Below are 27,795 nucleotides of genomic sequence, written 5' to 3' on the forward strand. Positions count from 1 at the left end.
ATGGCGCCTATGATTAATTCTTACCTTATCTCTATCCTTCTCTTATTATTTTCGGTCTTTACTTTTTGCGTTTTATTTGTGGCATTCACAAGATGGCGCTGACTTCAATATTTTTACCCAATCTCTGTTTTTCTCCCATTATTCGTTCTTGTTCGTTCGTTGATCATTCTATAAAATTTATGCGTTCAAAAAGTAATTTCAACGTTTAATTAATTTTATGCCTCTTTGATTCATATAGAGAATTATTTCTTAAAATTGTGCATTAATTTTAAGTATAACGTACAGCTATATTTGCATATATACGTCTTATTCACTGATCAAAGTTACATCGCTCGATTGCTATATCGAGCGAATTGCATTTGAAATCGATATTCTGATACCAATTGACAATTTGTAGCATGAAACTTAAGAATCGATACATATTTGATCATTTTAGTATCAATGTGTAAACTTGTACGTACTTGATGTTATTTCTTGCATTTGTAGTACATAACCTTACATAGGACAAATATACAAGTTTATATCGTATAATTTGTAAAAATCAAACATGATGAAATTTCACAAATCCGAAAATTGTATATTTTTCCTTTTTCTTCGATTAATATTTAGAACGATAATATAATCTATGAAAAAATAAACGTATATAACAAAATAAACATTTATTATAACATGTTGTCTACATTTCAAGTACGTTATTTATAATTCAGATATGGTAGAGAGATTTAAAGGGCATTAAAATAATATCGAGCATAATAAATATCTATAAATATTGTATTTTACTTTTCAGTTTGATTGAAATAAAATCGATACAGTATGAATAACGGAATTAATCCGATGAAAAAAGTAGTCTCGCACGTTTATCTAGAAGGAGGGAAATTGATTACAAAAGTTTAAGGATAGGATCTATTTTTCCATTTTTTTCATTTACATTTAGTATTCCATTGATATTCCATTGATGGTATTTCTTCATCTATTTATCGAATATTTCGTATCGACAATATAATAATGATATTGTCAAGAAAAAGGAGAACGGAATTGATGACCGTTAAAAGACGGTATAATTATTCGATATACGATATGAAAAATATTGAAATTGGAGTGATATATATATATATGTAGCGAAAAGGATTTAGTATATTTGAATTTAGTTAGGATCAACAGATCATGTTTCTCGTTCGCGTATTTATACGCTATAAATTATATAACTTGCGTGATTCTTAGATGTACTATACAAAATTATCGATATAAAAAAAATATCAACGTTAATAGTATTTTAATACAAATTACATTTTTTTATCGGATATGCTCGTTTCAGAGATCATATAAAAATCACGATTTCTATTTTATTTATCGTTTAAATAAATAAAGACTTATTTATTAACGTAATTAAATAAAAGTATCGTTCTTTCTTTCCTTCCTTGTTTAAAATTAACATTTAATCTATAAATTTTGTTAATTATATTGTAACCGAACGTAACGATATAATATATAATGTCTTTTTTTATATTTTTATTACAAATCTAACTTTTAGAATTATTTATCAAAAAATGAAAAATCGTCGAATCAAATTTAATCGTATCTTTTTCGTTTTGTGATATTTTAATAATAATAAGTGATAACAAATGATATATTTTCATGCAGTTTTTATATATATATATATATATATGTTAAACTAATAAACTGGAAACTTTATTGGCGATAAATATTAATATTGGTCATCGTCGTAGACACGAACTTTTTCGTTAGATAACAATTTTTATACAATTATTTTCATTCTCACTCATTTCCCATATCAATTTGCAATAACAATAAATAGGAAAGTTGCGTCAAAGCTTCAAGTCGATCAAATGATCGTTCAATATAGCACTGATCCGCTTTAGATCAACATGATCAGAATTCTAACCTAAGTAAGTACATACATATATGTATATATATATACAGAGATACTACATTCGCTTGAAAACACGCGTCTGCTACTGATATTTTCTTTTTCTTTCTTTCTTTCTTTCTTTTTTTTTTTCCTTTTTTTTTTCTCAAAAATTGCTTAATTCGGGAATTTCTTAAAACTTCCTACCTTCGTAAGAGAATATTTTAACTTTTCTTCACATATTTGGTCTCTTTTTTTAAAGCTATAGTTTTATTAAACATCGGAGGTAATCGATTCTTCTTTCTTTCCTTCTTTCTTTCTTTTCTTTTCTCGAAACAGGTCTCATGCCCGTTACGTAACCTTATTTTTACGAATACTCGAATAATAATCCATCGTTATTTCGTATATCCAATATTTTCTCCTATATATACACGTATATATTTTTCGTTGTATATGTCATTCTCGATATTTTCCCCCTTTACATTTCGAGAACGATCAATTTTCGAATAAATATCTTTATATAGCGGGAAAATAATTCAGGATCGAAGAAATATCAACGCGTTGCGTAACGTATGTATGTATGTTGTGTGTGTGTATGTGTGTGTGTGTGTGTGTGTGCATTATTCGTTCGTTGTCTCTACACGCGTACAGCTCGGATAATTAAATCAATTTTTTAATCGATAAATGAATTTCAGCATGAGTCCCCCCCCCCACTTATACGTATATATACACGATTCGTATATTAAAACAATTTTTGTTTACGGCAAAAGTGGCGCGTTCTTCTTCTCGCGCGTACTTACTTCGCAATAAAAATAATATCATCACCTATTAAACCATCGATTATATCTTTCGCTACAAGGTACGTACGATTATAAGAGATATTTATAGATACATACAATATATATATATATATATATATATATATATATATACACATATATAAATCTTCGTTCGTTATATCATATAGAATTCGGTGATTCTGAAATTTTCTTATATCTATGTATATATATATATATATATATCGCTTGATTCTTCGTTCGATCTCAATTCATCTTCTTCGTTTCGTACAAAATAATAATTGTTATTATTATTATTATTATTTTTTTATCATTCGTCGGCCAATCTTTCCTCGTCGAACGAAGAATCAAGAAATTATAATTATCCTATTCAATGTAAACGAGTTAAAAATATCGTATCATTATATCCGATTGTGTGAAAAAAACACGATTATATTTACACAGAATATTTTTGAAGAAGAAGAAGGAAGGTGGATAGGTAGGTAGGTAGGTAGGTAGGTAGACGAGGGTGGTACTCGATCGCGATTGAATAAAAAAAAAAAGAGAAAAATTAGAAGGTAGGAGAATCGTGTCGATCGTAAGAGTTAAGGTTGCACTATCGATTCGCTTTTATAACTGGTATATAATAATATTATCTATATGTGACACGCGACACATCGCGTATTTAGTCGTCCACACACAGGTTGGATTGATACGTGCGACAGTATTCACAGTTGGTCACACTCGCGACCAAATCCTTCTTTATCCTCTGTTCTATCGAAAATAGATGAATATAGATGAAATTACAAACGAAACGATCATTCCAATTATCCAATGTATAGTAATATATTCAATTTCAATTTTCACGAATTGCGGATTTTTTTTTTCAAAAAAAAAAAAAAAAAAAAAAAAAAAAAGAATAAAACATTTCTCTACGATATATATCACATATTATTTTTTTTTTTTTTTTTTCATCTTTCTACATTTGTATGTATAAATATATACACACGTGTTCAACTTTATACAGTAGGTAATTGTCCGTTTAAAATTGATTCGCAATTCGATTGGTCGGTTTTTATCTTCATCGTTGGAGGATACTTAACCTCGCACGACAGACAATACATGATATGCAATTTATGAAAGAGACGTTGTTAGGTTGGTTGGAAAAAAATTCCGAGATTTTTGAGATGATATTTTATCTCATCATTCGCGCTCGGCAAAACTGCTTTATTTATTTTTCGATTCAAAGAATATTACACGCTCGCGTGAGAAATGAAAAGAAAAAAAAAAAAAAAAAAAAGAAAGAAAAGAAAGATGTTGGAAATTGAAACTAAGCCGCGATTCGTCGTTTTTTCCCATCAACCTTGATTCAATATTCTCCTTTCGTCCTCGTCCGATTCGATGCGTATTTCGAACGATAAATTAAATTAGAAATGCAAAATAGAAACGTAAATAGCGACGTGGAAAGAAAGGGAGAATATAAAGATAAGAAAAAGAAAAATTAATTGATTCGTCGGTATTACGTTTACAACTATTTATTTGGTCCCCGAATTTGACGATATTCTACCTCGGTCGTCTCCTACCGGTATGATTCAAACAAAGCAAAGCGATTACGATCTCTTTCCAAACGAAAATTTTCCCTTTTCCCAAGTGTGCGATCGCAAAACGTAACACGGAAACAGGAAATTATGGCCCCCTTTGTATCGCACCGATTGGTCCGAGTTTAAACAGGCGATAAAAATACTCGAATTAAAATTTCGATCTAATCGATAAGCTCTCATCGATGATTCGATGTTCAAGATGCGCGCGATATACGAATAAAAGTAAGCGTAATTGAACTCTGTCGCACATATTTTTAATCTAATCGCAAGTGACGGATAAATTTCAAACTTTCGACGATAAAAGGAAAATTTGAGAAGAAAAGAAGAAACGCAGGGTATAATATCGTTCGTTCTCGCCTATATATATATATAATATGTATATATAAGATCGTAAGTTGGACGTAAAATTCTCGAAGCTCTTGTAGAACAATTATCATTGATCGTTCATAAAAATTATTTAAAATTTTATTTACTCGTTTATACACCCCATTGTTTAAAATAGCGCTATACCCTCCATAATAGGATAGCTCGCGACAACGATCGATACTATTGCTCGATTATCGTATCGATGAAAGGAGAGAAAAGCAAAGGAGAGAAATCGAAATATATCACCGAGTTGGACACGATTAATACGATTCTCGCTTCGTTATTTAAATATCTATCGGAATTTCGAGCTTTTTTATCACGATGATCGTGCCGTGTTATATATTATCGGATATGTGGACATTCGTCAACGCTTGATACATCGCATCTTGATACTCGATCGAATATTCAAAAAAATTAATCGAATTCAAATTTTCCTTTCTTTCTTTCGAAACCAGAGGACACGCTATTGACACGAGCGTGAAGACACGAGGGGCGGTCGAAACGAAGATAGTAGAGTCACACGAAACATCTATTACGCGATATCTTGGAAACGAATATCGATCTATCACACGGCGAATCGAGGAAAAAAAAAATATATATATATGTATATCATCGAAATTGACATTGTACGATCATCTGGAATCGGAATAACACTCTCGATTGTGTCGGGCGCGAATTCGAATTGGAAATATCCAACTTCTTCCTCTCTTTATTTTTCACGGTTGGAATTTTCGCGAGGAAGGAGTGGTGGGGGACTCGGGGAGATTAGGGGACGGTCATACGAGGAGCTCCTTGAGGAAGTCCTCGGCAAGCAAGTCCTACAAATAATCGTCGACGCGGTCGTTCTCGTCCGGCGGGCTGGGCTCGCTCACGCTCAGTATAGGAAGGCCGAAGTGCTGAACCTCGATGCTCGATTCGGCCGTCGTTCGTTTCGTCGCGTAGTCGCAGCTCTTCGAGTGTCGCTCGATCCCTCCCCTCCGATGATAATGATGATAGCGGCCGATCGTCGGCCGACCCTCCGTTTCCCCGGAACGCCGACAATACCTGCCGATTTTATCCTCCCCTTTCATTCATCCATCTCGAGGAGATCTTTCTCCATCGTTGTCACCTCCATATATATATATATCGATCGAAGAGTTGTCGACGAAGGAGATATCTCTCTTCTCTTACCTCTCGTCCATGGAAGCCGGTTGTCGCACGGGACATCGAACGTACTCGTGACTCCCGCCTGCTCGCCATCCACCGAAACGTCGGCCGACCAACGACGACGAACACGTGATCGGGGAATCCCTGAAACGTTCGCGCCAAATTCTTCTTTTTTTTCTTTTTTTTTTTTACATCCTCGTTTCGCGATCGAAATAATATAAAACGAAGGGGCGGTACGCCTTTTACGTTGCAACGTTTTATCCTTGTTGTTATTATTACGTATCGATCGCGAAAAGAATATTGCGTAAGTAAGATCGCAACGTTTTACGTAATCATCGAACAGATACACGTAACCGTGTATCGTTTTTTTGGGTTTAATACGCTTACGTAAGTTGAAAAAAAAAAAAAAAAAAAAAAAGAATTCGTAAGAAAAGTGGAACGCATCATCGATAACGATGGATCTATCCCGCTTCTTATCGTTAGTCGGGAAATTCGTATTATTCGATTAGCACGATTCGCGCGCCATCTGTGCACAGTTTCGTTCGAGAAGCAACACGTTCGTGTTTTATTCCCTTTCGCGAATATTCGCACGTTTCTTTCCGCGCGGAAAGGAATTGGAAAGAAGGGACTTCGAAGAGAAAAAGGAATACGAAAGATTTATACGAGCGATGCGTCTACGATGGAGAGAAATTTTTGCGACGAGAAAAATTCTACAAGCTTCGTTATTCTTAATAACAAGCTCGTTATAAAATTATCAATCGTTTCGATAATCTTGGATAACCGGGGAGAGAGAGAGAGAGAGATTTAAAAGATTCTCGTTAACTCTATTAATTATCCGATATCTAATTAACTTTCGGTCGGATATTAAGATAGTCGAAAGAGAAATTTTCCCCGTGAATTTTCCAACTTGAACTTTTCCACCTCCCAGATTTAAAAGTTTCACTCGATGGAAAATAAACTTTGATGCGTAATTCAACTTGCGAAAATTCTTATTTACAAAAAAAAAAAAAATAATAATCTTTCAAGAAAGACAACAACGATTCTTCCCCCTCCCCTTTTCGTTTTCCACGCTGAAGCTACTGCAAGATGTAAAACTTTATCGATTTACATCCCCGTGAACTGCGTGATAATCGTGATTACAAAAACTCTATACCGATCGAGCGTTCGTTCGATCGATAAGATCGCAGAAGAACACTTTTCCCTTCCCGCTCGCGAACCTGAAAATTACCTGGAAGATTGTTGTTGATGATTGGGATCGAGCAACGAGATGTCCGGATTGTCCTTCGGACAACTCTCCAAACTGCTGTGCCTCTTCGATTCCAAATCCTCGGATTTCTCCTCTTGGGTCGATCTCAGGAAAGACTCTTTGTCTCCGTCCATCCCCTCCTCCTTCGAATTCCGTTGATCTTGTCGATTCGAGGACGCCAGGGGTAAATTATCCGCACTGCGAACCTTCCGGCACAATTTCGACGTGGAACCGTGTCGTCTTAAAAATTCCTGAAAATTCCAGCGAAACCGCATTGCGGGCAGAGTCGGTAACGTCGTTCCCCGTGCGTTCGTAAAACCGTTATTTCGAACCCGATCGGAACGGAAGAACGCCCTTCTTCTCTTTTTTTTTTTTTCCTTTTCTCACTCGCGAAAATAAAAAATTGGAGTTCGATACTCGAAGAAAAACGTAAATTTTCTTTCTTCTTTTTCCCCGTTTCGTTCCTTTCTTCCTTCCTTCCTTCCTTCCTTCCTCCTCTCGTTCGCTCTCGACGAAAGAGACGAATTTATCACGCCGAATGCGTATTTATCGACCGATACGGATCCAACGAGCGAGTGCATGCGGGCACGTCGCGCGTGAAAAATTCGCGGTTATAAAAACGGAAAAATTGCGCGTGGCGATTATCGCGAGGGGAAAAAACGAATTCGAAGCATCGGTACGTTCGGTACGTAGAAGCGAAACGAACAGGCTTATCGATCAACCCGTGAACTACACCTCGCCTCCGACTACCTTGAACTTTAACGTTTCTGACGTGTCTATCTATTTTGTACACCGCTCTCTTTCGCGCTTCGCGCTTACATATTTCAATATCTTGACTCGCATGCTCCCAAACGCCTCGAATATCGTCCTCGAAATTTCCAAAGATTCGAGATCTCCGTTCTTTCATCCCGAACGAAAGAAAATCGAAAATACCTTTTCCATCGATTCTATCCTATTTCGAATAGGTTTGAAAATTTTTCCAAGAATCCCTGGTTCGCGACTGTGGGTACGCGAAAGGGAAGGTGGAACGGTTGGAAGTTCGAGCCTCGGATCGAATACCTGGGATAGGAAGCCGGCTACGTCGATGGCGCTGTTCACCCGCGGCCTCGATGTTCTCGCCCATCCGAAACCGCCTCCGCTGTCCAACGAGTCCACGTGATGGCTCGACCAGTGCAGATGCTGCAAAACAACGCCACCCTTCATCACCCTTCGTCACCCTTTTTTCGTCCCCCACCACCGGATCCAAATAATAATAATTGCATTTTCAACATTTGTGACTTTCATTTTTCACAAGCGTGATCTCGACCGAGACAAGGCAGACAAGGGACGAACCATGTACATCTACCCGCTAAGAATAGAATCTCGATCCTCCTCTTCTACGATATCGCGTATGCTAATTTCATTTTAAAATTTGTATTATATTTCCGTGACATGTCTTTCTTTATAAATAAATAATAACAAATTGCCCGTCATATTTACGACGTGGAACGACGAGAAACAATTCTCTACCTTTTCCTATATTCCTGTCGAGGACATGCAAGCAAATCTCACGAATAAAGATATACTATTTTTAGCGGGTAAGAGTGAAAATATTAGGAGAATATCAACGATTTTTCCAGAAACCTGATTTCTATCCATCTCCGGACTGGAGGATCCGTTTCTCAAACTTTTTCGTGTATTTCTTTTACATTTAACGCTCGTCGATTATTCCTTATATTTCTTTACGCTTTACACAACATTCTTCTCCTCTTTTACATAGTAAAACAAACAAACGATCGTAAACGTGATTTGCAACGCGAAAATTACGGTGCATTACACACATTTCCTCGGATGAAAAGCGTAATATTTTTTTTCCCTTCCTTTTCAAAATTCGAAACAATCCGCGGAATTCGATGATACAAATTTATCATCGAATAATTATTTCACAGCAAGAGATCGACACGCGTAATTTCATCCGAGTAGAAAATATTTCGTATCATCGCTTACATACGAGTTACATAACATCGTGCTTCATTCGGTGTGTCGATCGTGATTTCATTCTCCAAACTTAACCCTTCGCGCTCGTTACATTTATATTCGATCTGCCCCCTCTCAACTCACGCACAACTGATATACACACGTATAATAAAATAATAAATAATAAAACGTAGGATGGCACGAGTGCAAAGGGTTAAATTGTACATAAATCTATACCTATAATTAATTGCACCAAGGATTGTAGAGTAAGAAGCGTTCTCAAGCGTTTTTTTTCCCCCCTCACAGTGTGTCAAAAAAGCTGCGGTGTGTCAAAACCGTTGCGCGTGCGTTTTCCTTTTCGATTCGTTCGATCCGTGTCCACACGTTGTGATGTACCTGCGTGCGGAAGGATCGGTTTGCCAAACGTGCCAAAGTGCTCGTCCCTCGATTGCGATTGAACGATACGTGGAATCGAAGCATCGTGCACAGATTAATTCCAAGCGGATCAAAAACGTGTATTATTTGCGATAAAAGAACGATCGAAGGTAGGGAGAGTAGAAACAATATCCTGCAATTATTCTTTTGACAAACTTACGATTATTAGCATTGTTAGAACTTTTTAAAACTCCTCGGTAAACTTTCTAATAAAACTTCTTACGAACGAAGAAACGAGATCGACGATGAGTCGAAGCGTTTCAAGTTGAAAGATTCGAGATAATTTTTATGTGTTGTCAAACGATACGAATCGAAGGAGATTCGAGAGAGAGAGAGAGAGAGACGATAATTGGTCGTGTTATTTATTTAATCGTTATTTTATTCGGTACATCCCGATCTCCTCTCTACCAGAGATTTGGGTCAGGAAGCTATTACCCTCCCCTCTGCGCTAACTTCGAGACGAGATATATTTAGCCGTCGTTCTTCCAATCTTCTTTCGTATAAACGTCGCATCACCAACACACGTACGCGAACTTTTCATCACCTAACCTCCCTCTTGACATCTCTCCCCTCGTATCGAAACGCTACATCCACGAGCGGACAACATCGATACGAACGGGCTCGAAACTTTCTCTCGTTCGTCTCGTATTCGATTAATTCGAAACAAAAGAGATGAAAAATTCGGGAATAAAAAAAAAAACGAACGAAGGAATCGGTCGAAATGATATCATCGAAGCGGTATCAAGCGATATTACGAAGGTGGCGCTACTTGTCGTGGCGAGTGCGATCGAACTGGAGGATCGGTCGAAATAAGTCGAGCGTGGTCTCGTGCCGAGTGGACATTTCTCCATTTCCTTTGCACGTAACGAACCGACTGTTCCCCACTTTCCAAAACCTTTTTTACTCGTAATAAACGTGTACACGTACGACGAATCGACACGTATCGATCGATCGATCGAAGGAAATAAAGGGGAGAGGTGATGGATCGTTGAGGTTCTCTTCTCTCTCTTTTAAAGGAATTTTTAAAGGAGATGGATAAAAGGACGGGGCGTTTTTGTATCAAACGATCGTCGACGAGCGCAAATCAAGGTTGAGAGGAGCGAGCGCGAAAGCAAGAACCTTTTTCTGTATATGCACAACATACACGAAAGATTTCGCGTCACGTTCGAATTTTAGATGAGAATTTTAGGAAGAGAATCGAGAGACGCGACGTTCCTCCAAATTGTCCCGCGAATATTTTCTTCCGGTTGAAAAGAGTAATAGTTGGTAAAATTTGAGAAAGTTTGAGAAAGAAAATTTTCCCCCGTATCGTGAAATTTGACTCTACATCTCTCTTATACTGTTTCTCGAAACGATATTTTTACGAACGCTATGAATAAAAGAGAGAGAGAGAGAGAGAGAGAAAATATTTTTAAGAGTCGGAAATCCATTTATACGTACGAAGAAAGGATGGAAACGAGATGGAAAGGAGATGAAGAATTAATGAAAATTCACGGAAGCGTAAGTAAGTAAATTTGTAACGATAACGACTTTTTCCTCCATTCGCGATAAACTTTTAATCTTTTCCCTCGAGTCGAAGAACATTTGCTTTCTTTCTGCGTTCGACAATTTTATTTCTATTCTTTTCTCTCTCTCTCTTTTCTTCTGCAAGAATTCGCGTTTTAATCGAAAATAATTTTTTTTTTAAAATTGCTTCATAGCAATGGAAAAATATCGGAAAAATAATATTTCGGCTTGCCAACCTCAAAGCGAATGCAAATTTTTCTATATTGGACGATGTACGAGATATCGTACGTGTAAATTATTACAAGCCGTTCCCTTCGAAATCGCCGCGGTTATATATTCGGAATCATTTTTCATCGCGAGAAGAATCGAATCGGAAAAACCGTCAAAGCGAATTTACATTCGATGAAAAATAATATACGTGCACTGGCGAAGAAAGAAATCATTTATATATAAAAAGGTAACGAGAGTAGCGTTTAGGCGGTTACAAATTGCATGCATCGCAAAAAGCGTTTGATCCAAAAGCGTTTCTACGTTCGTACGTGAGATATGCGCGCGAAATAATACTCGAAAGCTGACCGCAAAACACAAACTTTTACCACGTATCCAACCATGTATCGAAATGTAATCCTGCGACAAACTATTCTTTCAACGAACCGTCGTAATTTTCTATTTTACTTCTCTTCTTCCACTTACCTGATCTTTCTCATCAATTACATCGAAACGATATCTCGATAACGCGATTCGTTAGAAATTTCAGACACGCCATTTCTCCCCCATATCGCCCATGTTTACTTTAATTCGTTTGGATTCGTTTCTTCCCTTACAAACAATCGTGAAAGCGATGAAAGTTGGCAAGCCTGAAAAATTTCCCCGATCACCTCGATTCTTGGTTTCCGCTCTTTTCTTATCTCGAGGAGAATCGTTGTCGTGTATATATATATACATACAATTTTTACGTATCGATTTTCGTCGTACTTGGTCCGTGAAAGGTATTCGCGTCGTCTCGATCGAAAATCAACGAATAAGAATTTCGATACGATCGCTGCAAATCCGAATCACCTCGTCGGTCGATTCTTAATCGGAGACAAAAACTCGATTATACTCGATGTATCCTCGTGTTCGAAGATCGCGAAAAGTGGAGTCAGTCGGGCGGAATAAAGAGGCGCGTGAAGCACACATCGTAAAAGCAGAACACGAAAGGCATATCGTGACAGTAGTTGAGAAGAGAAAACGAGAAAGAGAGAGACAGCTGAATAAGGATACGTGAAGAAGATGAAGAAGAAGAAGAAGAAGAAGAAGAAGTGGAAAGAGGATGTAACGGTAGTAATAGTAGTGGTAATGGTAGAATAAGAAGAGGAGGAGGAAGAAGAAGAAGAAGAAGAAGAAGAAAAAGAAGAAGAGGCAATAGTAGAAATAGAGATTGTTAGCAAGTACCGATGGTCACGCGATGTCGGCCCTGTGGAGTAGAGCGAATTGGCAGCCGCAGTCCCGGGGCTCTCGAGCTCTCCTCGGGTACTGAAAGCACTGCTCCAACACGCAACAGCCCCCGCCCCCACACTGCATCACCATATCCGACAATGTGGTCATTACCTTCGAGATTTTATGCGGGCGATACGTTCGGTGGCCCGTCATTTTTCGATTATTCGTTACCGGAACGCAACAGACACGACCACACGGTTGGCAGAGGCACAAACAGATCGATTCCATTAGAATTCGTGCTCCGACCATCGATCCACCAATTACGCTAGAGACTCCAGTATCCTCCCAGTATTATATACCCAATAATACCTAATACACCTTCTATTATCCCTATGTTTTCTCACCCGCGCACAACGTTTCGCGTAGCAATGTTTGCGTATATACGACTTGGATATTTACAACGCAAATACAACGTAAATACGACGTATTTAGATGTAATAAATGGCGAGCAAACGAAAACGCGTTTAGTTTCAACCAGTTTGAAGAGAGATACAAAAAGTAGTTAAAGATCTCCAAGGTGAAACGAACGTAGCAAAAAATTAGCGATTCTACGCAGCTGCCTGCGTAATAAAAAAATTTACGCGACTTAGCGGCAATAAAGATACGGGACGGGCTTGGACGTGGAAAGAAACTGTCGATTTTGTTCGTTTCTTCTCGAGTAAACGAAGTTCAACGCGAAAAAAGTAATCGTTCTACTCGTTCGAAAATTTCCGTTATCCGTTAGCTCGGATACGGGAGTCTCTACTGTAACGTTTGTCTACAACGTCTATCGCCGCCGATAAAAATCCGAAATTTTCACGCGCGATTCCTTTCGATCGATCTCGACAAAAAAATAGAAATAACGATAAATTTTCCATCGAATTTCGGATTTTGTTATCGCGAAAAAGTGGATCTTTCGCGTTCGATGGATTGATTCTTCTCGTTGCGATACAAAAATTCTTTCCTCCACGTTTTTAATTCCACGAGTTTCAAATTCACATTGACAATTTCGTATCCTGTCCTTCCACGCCGTGTCGATTACATCCTTTCTCGGACACCAACCATTCCGTCTATCCGAATTTCCACCGACCTAAATTTCCACCGTGGCCAGATACCACCGATGACCATTGGACCCGATAGCGGAAATTGCCGTGGCCGCTGCTGTTCCGCCAAAATCTATATATCGATCGATAATAATTTTCCATCCGAGAATTTACGATTAGATTCGATTTTTCTTTCCCATTTATCAACGGATCGAAAAATTACGTAAAATTTTTCCCCTCGATCGCGTAAGCGTTTGCTCGCTCGTGACACGCGACGCGTTATATATCGGATATATAAATTATGAATTTAATCGATCAATCGAGGGGGGGCAAAGCAGCCTCGAGTTTTCGATATTTACATTTACATAGAAAAACTAGTCGAAACGAACGTAGGACGTATGGAAAATTTACGAGATCGTATCCCTCGTAGCCCGAAATGAAAGTTTTAGACGTAGACAAATGGGCCACCCCGTTCGATATACGTCTTTTTTGATATACGTATAGCCTTCGGTGACGATCCTTCCGTTGCTACGTACGCCCGGATTAAACTCCACCGGAATCTGATTAAATCGATATCTTTCGCCCGATGTCGAATACGAATATTTCACACCGCATTTACATTTCCTCGAACCAACGAAATAATATTTCATTCCCCCGATATTTTATCCTTCTCGTAATTATTATTTCTCGAAAATTGCTCGAAAATTGAAATGCGCGTCGAGGAAAGAGAGATTTCACCCCAATTTTGATTCCATAAAGTTTATATTTTTGTCTCTCTCGATTATCGTTGGTCGCGTTCGAACGGTATCTACGATCGAAATATATAAATCGTTCGGAGGCGATTAGAAAGAGATTCGGAAAAAAAAAAAAAAAAAAAATGGAAAACGGAGGATTACGAATAAATCGAATCGCGCCAAGTTAGCCGGTGTGAAATCGTAATAACGTTGCGTCGCTCGTCAGGCTGCATCACAGGCTCGAGAGAATACCTCGCGTGACGTTTATTATTAATTTAACTTCCATGAAATGTCAAATGGTGATACAAGTAAATTTAGTATACTTTTTTTTTTTTTTCCTATATATTTCATTTTCGTGGAAATTACGCGTTTCGCCCCCACCCACCCGATAATTTAAACACACGGCAAAAATATATAAAATTTATAATACCAATTTCAATTATTCGATCGTCGCTCTTACAAAACGATACTTCCTTCCCTCCGACCAAAGATAAAAAATTCGCTCAAACGGAAATCCTTTAAACGCCCTTTTATAATTACATTTAATAACCAATTTTCGAAAATTCCAGAAATTTTCAACCAGATATTCTCTTGGCGAGTCGCTCGAACGGATCGAATAATTGAATCGAGACGCGAGCGAGCGTACGAAACGAGACATTCGTGACGGGGATGATGTCGTGACAGTGTTCTATAAACAATCGGAAAGAAATCGATCGGCTGTTTTTCTTCTCCTGGAAAAGTAAGCTCGCAACTCCATTTCCGATAGATCGAATCGCGTATCGAAAATTATTATTATTATTATTATTATCATTATTATTATCATCATCATCATCATCATCATTATCATCATCGGAAGGATAAAACGATGGAAAACGGTGGAAAAGATAAAAAGACGTATACAATTGTGCGTATTACCTGAGAACAGGTGTGCTGAGTGGGATGTTGCGTGTACGCGGCGTTCGCCGCTGCGCACACCCCAGTCCCAGGAACTTTCAATTGTTCCTTGTAATCGGGTTGATACGGCAACAACATACGAATCTTGCCCCAACGATTGAAGAACAACGCTATCGCGCCCGCCCAAAAGATCAACACCAACACGACTATCCCCACTTCCACGCCACGGACCTGCAACAAAGAAACGAAGGAGAGAAAAGAAGAAAAAAAAAGGAAGAGAAGAAGAAGAAGAAGAAGAAGAAGAAGAAGAAGAAGAAGAAGAAGAAGAAGAAGAAGAAGAAGAAGAAGATTCGTGGAGAACGAGGAGGCTCGTCGTACTCGTGTACTACCTGTATGTAAGCTTGGGGTTGCTGAGAAGAGGGTGGAGGGGGCGGAAGAGGGCCACCGGTTACCGCTGCGTCCTGTTGCGGGGATGTTCGCGGCGGTTCTAAACATTCGAGCGTCAAATAGTTGGACAGATTTGGAGAGAATGGTTAACGGAAAACTTACCAAGCGTACGGAAGACGATCGGCCGGCTTCGAAATTTTTTCCCACCTCTGACGGCGGTGACGACCAGCTGGTATTGCGTGTCGGCCCTCAGACCGCTCAACGTGACCGCCTCGCTATTTCCCGCGACCACCGCCACCACCCTGTAACTAACCACCTTGCTGTTGTGTCTTCCTTCCTTCATCTATCTTTTTTTCTTTTTTTTTCCTCTATCTCTTCTAAACGCGTCGACTTTTTTTCTTCGATAAACTACGTTTTGCGAAGGTCCCCCTCCTCCTCCCCCCCCAAAGAATTGCGAGCAAATTATCGTAACGATTATCGTACGACGGGCACTCAAGGTTTTCTCCTTCCTTTTCATTATTCTCACGGCATTAACGGTAACTTTTAATCATCGTCGTAAAAAATCGATAGACGGAGAGGAGAGAAATTATTATCTATCTTTTTTTCGAGGGGAAAAAAAAGGCTGAGTTGATAAATTCTTCTTATTAATTCGGTAATTATTGTTTACTTGATGCAATTTTCGAGTCGCGTTACAAATAGTTTGTTACGCGCCACCATTGCCATTCAACGTCTCGCTATCGTCTCCCTTCGATAAATTATCCTCGTGAAATTACGTGATCGATTTCGCTCGGGGGAAAAGGCTTCGTCGTATTTTCCGCTGCCTTCCGCGTATTTGATTCGCGTATCGAAAATCGTTTTCGCCCTGAATAAAACTACGGTTAATTTTTAAAAAAGTTAAAAAGTTTCGTCAAAAATATACCAATTTTTCGAACGTTTAAACAACTTCCTCGACACGAGTTATTTTTAATGGAAAATGTGAACACGAAGCGAATTAAATCTACGGGGAGATGTTTTTCTCAGGATCATTAAAGATAACGAGGAAACTTCTTTTTCGTAAGTTCTTTCGAAACTTCTTAGAACAGATAAGATAACGTGCTCGGTCGAGAAATAAAGATAGAGAGAGAGAGAGAGACAGACTCTGGTTTTAAATTTCTTTCCACCGTGTTTCTTCCATAATTAGACTTTTCTAATTCTCCTGGCAAAATTTTTAATAATAATTACGTTTCATTTCGAAGAAGTAGGATATTTTTCCAAAATTCTTTTATAAATTATCATTCTCGACCAGCGGAATGTAAACCGCGTTGACGAAAATATTGTTAAAAGAATACGTTACGTTTCTATGCTCGCAATTCTCTCTAGGAACACCTTAAAAGAGGTATGTACCTGTCATTGTATTTCCTGTGCCGCAGTAGAAGTAAAAGCATCAATTAATATCGAGTCCCTTTCTTCTAAACAATTTCACATCGAAAGACTGATACCAATTGATAAATGAATTCGTCTTCGAGATATTGTAAAATATGTACATTGTGAAATCTAAATCCTTTTTTCATCGCGCTACGTGTGTGAAAAAATAATTCCATATTAGATGGAGTTGTGAGAAAAAAATTACTATATTACTGCACGTATTTGCGTGCGAGCTTCATTTTCTCACGGTAATCGATGGATGCGATGTCGTCGAAATGTTTAGAATTACAGAGCACCGCTGTGAAACGAATAATAGGCGTATCTAAAAGTGTGAAATAAACGAGGGTGCCAGAGTGATTGATTCCAGATAATTTCCAGAAATCGTAACCAGGTGCGTCTTGGACGATCGTCTACGATATGATAGAGTACAATAGGCCACGAAATAATTTTCTATTTTCTATCATACGAGTAATCGACGATTTTTAACGATGGATATTTATATATATATATGGATATAGTCGTCTTTTAGATTCAAAAGGAACGTCGATACGATAAAAAAGAAAAAAAAATACGATGATGCAAATTAATAGGATAATAAGAAAAGTAACGAGAGTAAGTTGTCAACAAATTCCTTCCAACTATAGCTATGGATTATAAATTAAAAATACAGCGAAAATAAAAAGTTTAAACAAAGATGATTCGAAACTACAATTTTAAAACTTCGTTACATTCATTCTCTTACTTGCGAATTCAAGTTGGATAGATGTACTACGTAAAAGAACGTGTCGATTTAACGTGTGGATAGATGATTTTGTTAGATACATTGTACATGCAAAGAAAAGAAAGAAAGAAAAAAAGTTAAAAGTGGAACATGTGGAACATCGAAATCTCCAGAACGCACCTGGCATCCGTTGGCTTGTACGTGACGTCGTATTTTTCAACTTGTTCGACCTGACTGGTGCTCCAAGATACGCGCACAGAGGTTGGATTCAGGAACATCACCGTTATATTTTCCGGAACACCAGGAATACCTGTTACCGAGCCTGCACAAAGGAAACGCGTGTCTGTGAGTAAAAAAGAATTATCGATCAAGTCGAAGGATAAGGTGAATACGCGACACGTGATAAACGAATCCGTTGATTAATTAATTTTTAAAAAGTTTAGAGTTAAAGAATATTGAGATACAGAATCGCTAAAAATCAGATCTAAAAAGTGGAATGCACGAGTGTGATAATATCGAGCAAGTTGTAAATAAGTAAGTTGTTACCGATAGAGCACCAATTTCTTCGTCGAACATCTATATACTATTTTCTCACCGCGTTGAATCGGTCGCAGCGGTGTCGTAAACCGGCCATCTTGACCCCGATCCTCGCTCTTAATAATATTTTTTCACTCGCATCGAAAGAAGTTTACAAGGTTTACGCAAACGTTACAAGTAGAGCGCGGATTTTTCCGATTAAAAGCAACGTTTTTACACGAACGAATACACGCTTATTTTCGTCCATAACTGTTCAAAGAGATTAATCGTAATAATTGACTCGATTCCGAATAGTCCGAACCGATCGATCGAGGAATTTACCTTGAAATCAGAATTGAATTCTATGCCTATTAAAATTAGGAAAATTTTAAATCGCTACAACTCCGAAGATAATGATTTTTGACCGACGAACGAGGGATCGTTAGAAGCGCGGAACCTTGCCCTTTAAAACGGTTTTTCATTTATCCCGATACGACTTCCGGTTGCCGAGATATCGTCGCGTAAAGAAAAGGATAATTTTTTAATCGTCGACTTACCCTCAAACTCGAGACTTGTTTCCCAATCTCTGCGCGATAACGTTTTTCGAATATTTCGAATCTCGATCGAGATATATCGGCGTAAAAAAACGAAAAAGAATTTCAACGATCAACAGTTTTGCTCTTTTTCCATTTCCTGAATTTCCCGATAAAATTTTTCCTTTTCTTCAATCACACTTTTCGCACGAGGAGTTTTCGTACGTGACTTTGCGCGAACCTAATGGTTTATTGTCGCGATATAATGTATTATACGATTTAGCATATGTTTAGCGTGTGTTACGTAGCAACGTGACATACCTACGTAAAAATCCGCAGTCTAGTTATAAGATATGCACGCCGATGAATTTACGTCTAACTGTAACGCGAGAATCGTAGCTCGTAAATTTTTATCGATCGAGCAATTTATCGACGATAAATTCCGAACGAAACGAATTTTTCGTCGTTGCTGGTTAATAACAATTGCGTGAATGAAAAAAAACTTACCTACGAAACCAGCTCCTTGTAGGAATAGTATAGTGGCCCAAAGGACCATGCCGCCCAAATGGCGGGCCAGGTATGGACCGCGTATTCTTTCGCACACGTGTTTATCGCTTTTCTTTCCTTGCACAGACGCGCCCTCTTGTTTTTTGGCTACACTCGTGGACGTTGTTTCGCGTATGATACACCTCTCTGAAAATTCGTGCTCATCTAGCCTCCTCTACAAGGTGCTGCATTCTTTTTCTTTCATTCCACCACACTCGCTACAACAAAAAACATACGCATGCACGTAATGCTAATTAACTAGAAAGAGAAAGAAACCTACGAATCCATTTATTATTCCATTCAAAATTATTTATCAATATTTTTTCTTCATATCTTTCTACGAGAAATCTTTTTTTTTTTTTTTACATGTATATTGAAAAAACAAAAAAAAAAAAACAAGGAAGAACAAAGAACGATAAAAGTTTGGACACGATAATATTTCGATTATGTCGTATCGAGATAATACGAAAATAATAAATTCGAATAATAAATTCGATACCGTTATTGCGGGGCCACTTCTTCGAAGAACTTCTTCCACACGAAACATACTTGCATCTCTCCGCCGACGGGGTAACGCGTCGACGAATTCATTCGAATCGTGATCTACAACACAATCGATGGAACTTTGTGCATTATCGCATCGCGTCGATCGAGCAACATTTCGACTCGATGATACAATTGGAATTTCTTCTTTTTTTCCTTTTTTTCTCTTTCTTTCTTTTTTTTTTTTTTTTTTCTCTCCGCGGAAAAAGGGAATCAAGGTGGCCCGAGTTGAATGGAATTTTTTTTCTCGTATCAACGGTTATTGACGCGTAAAAAAAGAAAAACGATATGGACGGTAAATAAAGAGGGTTATAATACGAGAGCGGTAAGTAGGTGGTGACCTTTCCGGATTGTTCGGTGCGGCGCACGGTTGCGAACACAGCACCGGTCGGTGGCAACGAAAATACTGCGAGTGGACTGGTCGGTGTTAGCTTGCCTGCCTGCCTGCCAGCCAGCCAGCCGCAAGCGTTCGAGCAACAAATGAAGCTTGCGGTTTATATTGGCACGCCTTTATACGCAGTCTCCTAGAACTTGTACACCGAGTACCCGCAACTTTCCTCGTTTATCGTTCTCGTAACCAAGTTTCCCAAACATTTGATCGGCCGTATTCGCATTTATTAATAAGCGGTCGCGAACCATTGCCACATATTCTCACTGTTTCGTAACCACGCTTCTCCCCTCCTCTCCCTTTCGATCCTCCTTTGTCTTTCGCCAAGCGTTCGTTCCAAATTTTTCGTTCGAATTTAGATTTCAATTTGTTGAGAATAGAAGATATCGACGAGACCCGCTTGCCTAAAATCATTTACAAATCTAAACGATCGTGATCGTGATAGAGAAATGGATCGATTTGCTCTTCGAAATCTCGATAATTTAAACGTGGGATTAAAACGTGGAATGGAAAATATATATCCGACCCGAAACAAAGTTCGATTTATAAAAATAACTTTCCGATTCGACGTGGTCCACGTCAATGAACCTTGCGGGTCGTGAGTCATCCGTGAAATTAGCTAACGTATGGAAATGTAAAAATATCATTGTTATCGAAAGTAAATCGAGATTATCTTTCACCAACAATCGATCCTTCTTTCGCGATTATTCTTGCACGTATTTTCGAAAAATAATATATTTTTATTTAATTTAATTTTGGAATAATCGAAATTATAATACGATTATGTCATATTCTCGTGAATTAGGAATCTTTATAACACGATTAATCGTTCAATAATTATCTCGTAAGATTATTCGTATATAAATAAAGAGAAAGATAAAGATCGAAACGGTATTTTTAACTTTCGAACAAACGAAGCGTGTGAGCAAGCATAAATAAAATTCTTAAATAAAAGAATCGAACGATTTGTTCGCGCGAGCATAAGTGATACACGCTGCGAACAACGAAAACAGTTACGGATTCTCCGCATTGCGGTGAAGTTCCGATTCATCTATCTTTCCGATCTGAGAAATTCAATTATCGAGAGAGATTCAGCTATTATTAAAACCATCGTCCGTTAAATATTTCGTTAATAACCGTGTATCAATTGTGATATAAAACCGTCTAAAACTCTCGTTATATTTAAATTATTTTCTAAAACGAAAAATCATCGAAACGATTAACGACTCGTTAATTGAGTAATAAGCGTGTTTTAAACTTAGAGGACGAAACACGTGCCAAGAGACTACTTAATAAGTAGTCACCGGTCACTGGAAGGAAGTGGAGTGTTAAGATTTTTTTTCAAGATTTTGAAAAAGATTTCGATCGATTAATGGATTTTACGAGATACCCGTCTGATAAATTAAAACAGCGCAAAGAAATTTGCCATTTTCGTCTTCGTTTCAACGATTAGTTGGACAACAACAACGACATCTATAACGCGTAACGATACCCATCGCACGACTCGACTCGATTCAACTTCGTAAGATTTAAATTTGCGATATTTCTTATCCAGATTCCTATTTCTAAAGTTTATTCTTTTCAAAATTAATCAGGATGATGATCGATTCGTCAAATTTCGTTATTTCATACAGTGTTTTCCAACGTGTCGATATTCGCGAGGAACGACACTTTCTTTCACAGTTCATAAATCGAAGAGGAATTTTATGGATGTGTTATAATCTCGATTGATTACGCTTTCGACATTTATCTCTGGATGGATCTCTCATCGAACAAATTTCTACATATTTCTAGACCTTTCTCTTTTATTTACCGTACAACAGATTTTCCCTTATATACGTATCTTTACATCCTACGAAAATATATAGCGGCAACACGATAACGAGATGATTAATCTTTCGGAATACGGATCGAAAATACGCGAGGTTTTTACCTTTGATATACGATGCATTTGAAATCGATCGACACGGATAATGGTGGTCACAGATGGTTGGCGATACAGATGGTATAAGAAATCGTTCCAAATAAAGTAACCGTACACAGGGAATAATTTATAATATCCAAGTCTTCTCTTTTCTTTACTTTTCTTTTTTTCCACGTCGATCGTGTTTCTCATCTCGGCCAACGATCGTGTGCCGTTTTTATATCTCGCGATTAGCCACTATTACCGGAAACGGGAACAAAGTTCAAGGCTGAAATCTCTTTAACGTTAAATTTTCTGTCCAACTAAATCGACCACAGATTGAATGATGAAAAAAAAAAAAAAAAAAAAAAAAAGAAAAGAAAAAAGTAAGACAAAGAGAATGCATCGAAAGTAAAAACAGGATGTGTTTTCCAGTTGGCTTGAAACCGCTTCGACTTCACTTTCTACGCCAAGTTGTCCAGGATTTCGTTGAAATTTCCGTTTCTGTTTCCTTTTCTTTTCTTTTTTTTTCTTTTTTTTTTTTTTTTTTTTCCGATAAAACCAAGCGAAACTAGCAGCAAACGGTCGACTTTCGCTTTTTCGTCCAACGAGTACGATCACGAATAAATAGCCACAGTCACGAAAACTCAGGATACGCGTTGTTTCGTTGCGGACCAATGTTCTCCGCAAAGTAAATTCCACTGGATACACAGGATAAACAGGATGGATCGAAATTAATACTCGGCGAGTTACGATCAATTTTTCTAAAGATAAAAAAAGAATCGTCCCGCGATTTAAATTTTGGGTAAAAAATCGGAAGCGATTCGACGGGTTTCCGAATTTCGGTAGCACCCTGTGTACCGGCCGAGCCTCGAAATTTTCAGTCGCCAAGGAGATGGCACGCGCCGCCACTTATCCACGATACACGCGGTAGGAAAGCCTCGTTTCGTCATCGCGATGAAGATTAATTTTCAACCAGCGCGAACATATTCTCGTCTCGAACGATGCACAAGTATATAATTGTTTCGACACTTCATCGTACACTTGCACCACTTACGCGTGCCACGACCGATACGAGATCGGGAACGTGCCCGTGTACGAAAGACGAACGAATGATATCTCGCGTGGTTACATCGCGTAGGAAGAATTAGACACGGCACACACAACACACGTTCGCTAGGCCCGCCTCTCTCACTTTCCCCCTCCCTTTACGCTCACTTTTTTTCACTCGACAGAGAAGAAAGTGCTATTTCTGCTGCGGGGAAAACCTCTTCCCCGCAGCAAATATGCAGACGAATGGTAATGGAAGCTCGCGCGTCCCAAAAGCGGGCCTAGGAAATAATAACCTAGGAAACCTTTTAACTTTTTTACCTAGGAAATAATATGAGAAAAAAGTAACTAAATTACTAGGGAAAATTACTAGCAACTAGCAATATATGTTACACAGAATTAATTCAAATTGTATCTTTGTCGCGTTAAATAATAATAAACGATGTTATCAAGTCAAGTTTAAAATTGAGAAGGAAGAAAAAGTGAGCTCGTTTCGTGATAAAATTGGAAAATTTCGAGAGAATTATCGGCACGACCTTTCAACTTCTTTTCTCGTTTCGGATATTCCCTTCTAACGTTGGGAAACGTTATCTCTAAGACAGTAATGATAGTTATTCTTCGAACATGAGAACGAAATTTTCGTGTTTCGAGAGATGAATAAAATTGTTGCAAGAGCGTAAATATGGATGGAAGAAAGAGAAAATGATAAGAAAAAAATTTAGAGCGATTCGTCGATATATCGATCGATACGTAACGATATATAAAACGATTATCGAGAATGTAGACGAGAATTAACGAGATCCCACTCCCCGTTTCGATTCTTCGATGTTTCGTACGTCTTTATCTCGTTTAACGCAATTATGCTGATGCGTGCAATAATATTAGCATAATTGACCGTAACTCGACTAGTCGCTCCGTAAACGACTGTAGCTCTATCTAAATTTAACACCACGTTAGCCGGCAGGGATTGAATTAATTATGGTAAAGCTCGACAAACGATGAAACGATATAGATTTTCACCATCGATTAAGAATATCATCGCGTAACGTAATTATCATCTTTTTTCGATCTTTTCTCGTTCTAAAAAAGATGGAACGATTGGATTAAATTTATTTTCTCTCCTTTACTTTCGCAAAATTAAAATCATTCAATAAAAATTATAAAAATTCTATATGATTTTTTTTTTCAGGTAAAAAAAAGAAAAAAAACAAATTTCGAGAAATCCCTCTCGAAATTCGGAACGAAAATCGCTCTAGATTTCAATTGAAAGAAAGAAAGTAAAACGAAACAAAAAACAAATCGAAAGATAACGAACAACGAAGAACAAAGAATCCCTTTGGGATTTCGATTTTTTCCCCCCTCCCTCCCTTTACCCACGGATACGGTCTTGGAAAGGGAAGAGACGTGGAAAGAAAGAAAATAGGTATTGGAAACGCGAAAAAAGAAGGAAAAAACGTAGTTAACGAATTTCGGGTCGAGACGCAAAAGGGACGGAGGGTGTTCGATCCAGGTCGTTTCGAGGCGCGTCTATATCGTATATTCAGCTTTTGTTTCCGGTCGGATAAGCTCGATATTCGGGAAGAGAAGAAAGATTTTCGCAGACACGGAGGGGTTCGGTATCGATCGTGAGCGGGCCAAGCCGGAAAATGGCGCGATGTAGAGGCGATGTTCCAGAAACGATCGCACGGCTATTAATAATTGAAGAGGAAGAAGGAAGGAAGGAAGGAAGAAGGATGAAGGAATTTGCAAACGCGTTTCCATGACACGGATTGCCGCTCGTTCGGAACGGTCGATAATATCGATCGAGGTAAAGGGAAACAAGCGGCCGCTAATGCCGCCGCACTGCTGCCTACATGCGCGCGTTCACACACGTATCGAAAGTGCACGGCTTCGAACCCCCCTCCCACCTCTCCCGCCCATTACGCGTTGGATAACGCGTGTCCCACGCGACAACTAGGCCGATTGTCTCCACGCCGGATTCCCATTTCCAACGTTGCCGAACGAGTAAACGTGGAAACGAGGCTATCTTCCGATTTCCCTCTTCCCCGTCCCATCCATTCGAACGCGTATTCTCTATTCCGCACGAGACAAAGAAATATCGCCGAATTAACGCGATGGCACGATGAAACGATGAAGACGAAAGAAGAATTTGAAACGAACGTTCGTCTTTCGAAAGCCACTTGCGCGCGTACAGGCAAGAGATCCCCCTTTGAATAGAGCGCAAGGTCTCACGTGCTCGACCTATCGTACGTACGCTACGGATTATATTTATATCCGCGTAATAAGGACGGAATAGCGAGTTTCTTCGATATATCGATTTCGAATTTTCGTTTTACCAAGCGATGAACAGGAAGAAGAAGAAAGAAGAGAAATTTGTATCGGATGGGGTTGACCGAAATCGAGCCGGAGGAGCTCGATAAATGAAATACAGGCCGGTTATACGTGCAAATTACAGGAACAACGCGCGACTCGAACGCTTATTCGTCAATTATCCGTGAAAAAAGTGAATCGAATATTCGTTCGTTTAAAAAGCGAATAAAAGCGATAACTAAAAACAAAGAAAGAAAGAAAGGAAGAAAAAGAAAACGTTATTTCGATAATCCGATAGAATCTTCTTTCTTTAGGAATCTTTTTTTTTTTTTTTTTTTAATTTTTGTCGCGTCAAAATACACGAAGAATATTTTCGAGTTAATTTAAATATCGACGCCAATCGAACGATACGAATTGTATCGAACAAATTAATTTACTTTGTCCGCATGAACTATTCAAATTACCATCGTCACGCTTTCCTACTAATCGTTATACAAGTTTGATAACTGCATCAACTAAAAGCGATACTTTTTTTTTTTTTTTAATAAATGAACTATTCGTTAAACTATTTCAATTTTATTTTGCAGTTTAATTGTTTCTTTTCTTTTCTTTTTTAATGAAAAGAACGATGTATTTTTTGATATCGTATATTCTTTGAAATAAATATACAAGTAGATAAACTTTTATCAGAAAACTTTCTTTCGTTCGCGTTACTTTTTTCATTATCAATCCGACGAAAATAACTTTATCATTATTATGGAAGTTATATAGTAAAATAATTCGTATGGAAAAGAAATGCGAAATATCATTTTTACGATACGTCCGTTCTTCGATACGAAACATTTTTCACAAAAGAAGGAAAAAAAGGAAGGAAAGAAGGAAGGAAGAATTTCTTCACAATTATCGTAAGAAAACTTACCATGGATGAACGAAGATAGATACCTCTTCTCGTGTAATATTTGTCGTAAAAATCCAAGAAACGAAGAGAATAAAAGTTTCGACGAGTCGAGATTTATTCCGTTGCGTTGCGTCGCCTTGCGTTCACGATATTCCCCTATTCTAGCTAGAAACTGTATCTCGTTACGAGGGCGACGAGTCCGTTAAAACGATCGAATTCTAGCGGAGAAGGGGCTGGAATAAGAGGAAATTTTTCGATAAATACCTTCGCCCATAATTTGAAACGAAATTTGCGAGGGAGCAATAATTGGGAATAAACGCGAATAATAATCCAAGTTAAACGATAAAGCGTTAAACGTTGGCGCGACGAACGAACGACGAATCCGTTTCCCAATTTTCCGTTCGAATTCGCGCGTTCGTTCGGGAAACGTTCGAAGAGTATATATAATATATATATAGAGCGAGTAAAGCGAAACGGATAAAGATCGAACCGCCTATTTTCTCTTCGATCCATCCATCCGCGTTTCGTACGTACGCGATCTCGCTCCTTCTCGGATAAATCCCAAAGGAAGAATGACAGCCCTTTCGAGGAAGAAAAATTGATCTATCGCTCGTAGACGAGAGGAACGAGAGGGCATAGATATCGTTCGACGATCCGACGAAACGCATTGCACCAACGATCTCCGAGACGGATTCGCGGAGAGCGATACGGTGCGTGGACACGATCAACTCGGCTCGCCAACATCTCTCATGTTTCACGAAGGTCGAAACGGTCGATTCGCGTCAACAACAAACGTGGAACGAGAAATAACCGCGAGAGAGGAGGAGGGAGGTGGGGGGAAGGAGGGAGGGGGGGACGAAAAACGGACGAAACGTTGACGGAGAACGGAATAGCGAACGGTTGGGCGAACAATCGAGAGAGAAAGAGAAAGAGAGAGAGAGAGGAAGAGAGAAGGAAACGGAGAGATGAGATAGCGACGAGGGAACGAAATTCAGAGGAGGATCGAGGATAAAAGATTAGACTTTCTTTTTTGGGAAGATAGAAAAGTATACGATGAAAATTCTCGGACGGAATGCAAAGGTACGCGCGCGCGTAACGCCTGCTACGAAGGAAGCGGTACCACTGAACGACGAGGGGTTGCCGCTTCGTAGGCGCTTTCCACTCGCTAGGGGCTAGCCAGGGTTCGTAGGGTGGTGGTGGAACCAAGTGTCGAGAAATCACACCGCGCGGAGCCACTTGTCGACCTCTGACGTTCCCCAAATTTTCCTCCCCTCCCGCCTTTCAAAGAATATTCTCTCTTTAAAAATTCCTATTCCGTAAAATTGAATCGTCCAAAGCCCGAGCAAAGATCGAACGAACGGATTTGGAGCATCGATCGTGTATTCGATGTATATCGTTGCTCTATCCTCTCTATCAGAATCGTGCGCGAAATAATTTTTTTTTTAAATAGAAAACAAAATTTCGAACCGAATCTTTCTTTTTTTTTTTTTTTTTCTCTTTTTTGGAAAAATCTTTTAAAAACCGTGCGTCGATCATCGCGTTTCCGATATTAAACATCTATTCTCCCT

The 27,795-nt window shown here is 38.6% G+C and overlaps 1 protein-coding gene and 1 long non-coding RNA gene across 11 annotated transcripts; one reads left to right on the top strand and one right to left on the bottom strand.

Moving 5' to 3' along the window:
* Window positions 1-1,396, top strand: LOC147657626 (uncharacterized). The gene is made up of 2 exons (XR_015292109.1): window positions 1-687; window positions 788-1,396. It is a non-coding gene; the product is annotated as an uncharacterized LOC147657626 (long non-coding RNA).
* On the bottom strand, window positions 754-27,337 carry LOC100869536 (uncharacterized). 10 transcript variants are annotated; one of them, XM_086908237.1, is made up of 13 exons: window positions 26,762-27,337; window positions 26,249-26,460; window positions 19,635-19,738; window positions 19,097-19,353; window positions 17,721-17,862; window positions 16,799-16,813; window positions 15,578-15,717; window positions 15,418-15,515; window positions 15,050-15,259; window positions 8,062-8,181; window positions 6,985-7,253; window positions 5,781-5,900; window positions 754-5,654 (listed from the first exon to the last, which is right to left on the bottom strand). In XM_086908237.1, the coding sequence occupies exons 4-13, from the start codon at window positions 19,143-19,145 to the stop codon at window positions 5,429-5,431; spliced, it is 1,389 nt and encodes a 462-aa protein (XP_086764363.1). In that variant the 5' UTR covers window positions 19,146-19,353; window positions 19,635-19,738; window positions 26,249-26,460; window positions 26,762-27,337; the 3' UTR covers window positions 754-5,428. The 10 variants fall into 10 exon arrangements, with proteins under 10 accessions (XP_086764363.1, XP_012350549.2, XP_086764359.1 ...); XM_012495095.3 differs by having other exon boundaries at window positions 15,578-15,723; XM_086908233.1 differs by having other exon boundaries at window positions 15,578-15,723; window positions 26,718-27,337.
* Between the last annotated feature and the right edge of the window lie 458 nt (window positions 27,338-27,795).

This window comes from Apis florea, unplaced genomic scaffold, assembly GCF_048593485.1.
Source record: "Apis florea isolate Af1SG1 unplaced genomic scaffold, ASM4859348v1 contig_3068_pilon, whole genome shotgun sequence".
NCBI classification, from domain to species: Eukaryota; Metazoa; Arthropoda; class Insecta; order Hymenoptera; family Apidae; genus Apis; species Apis florea.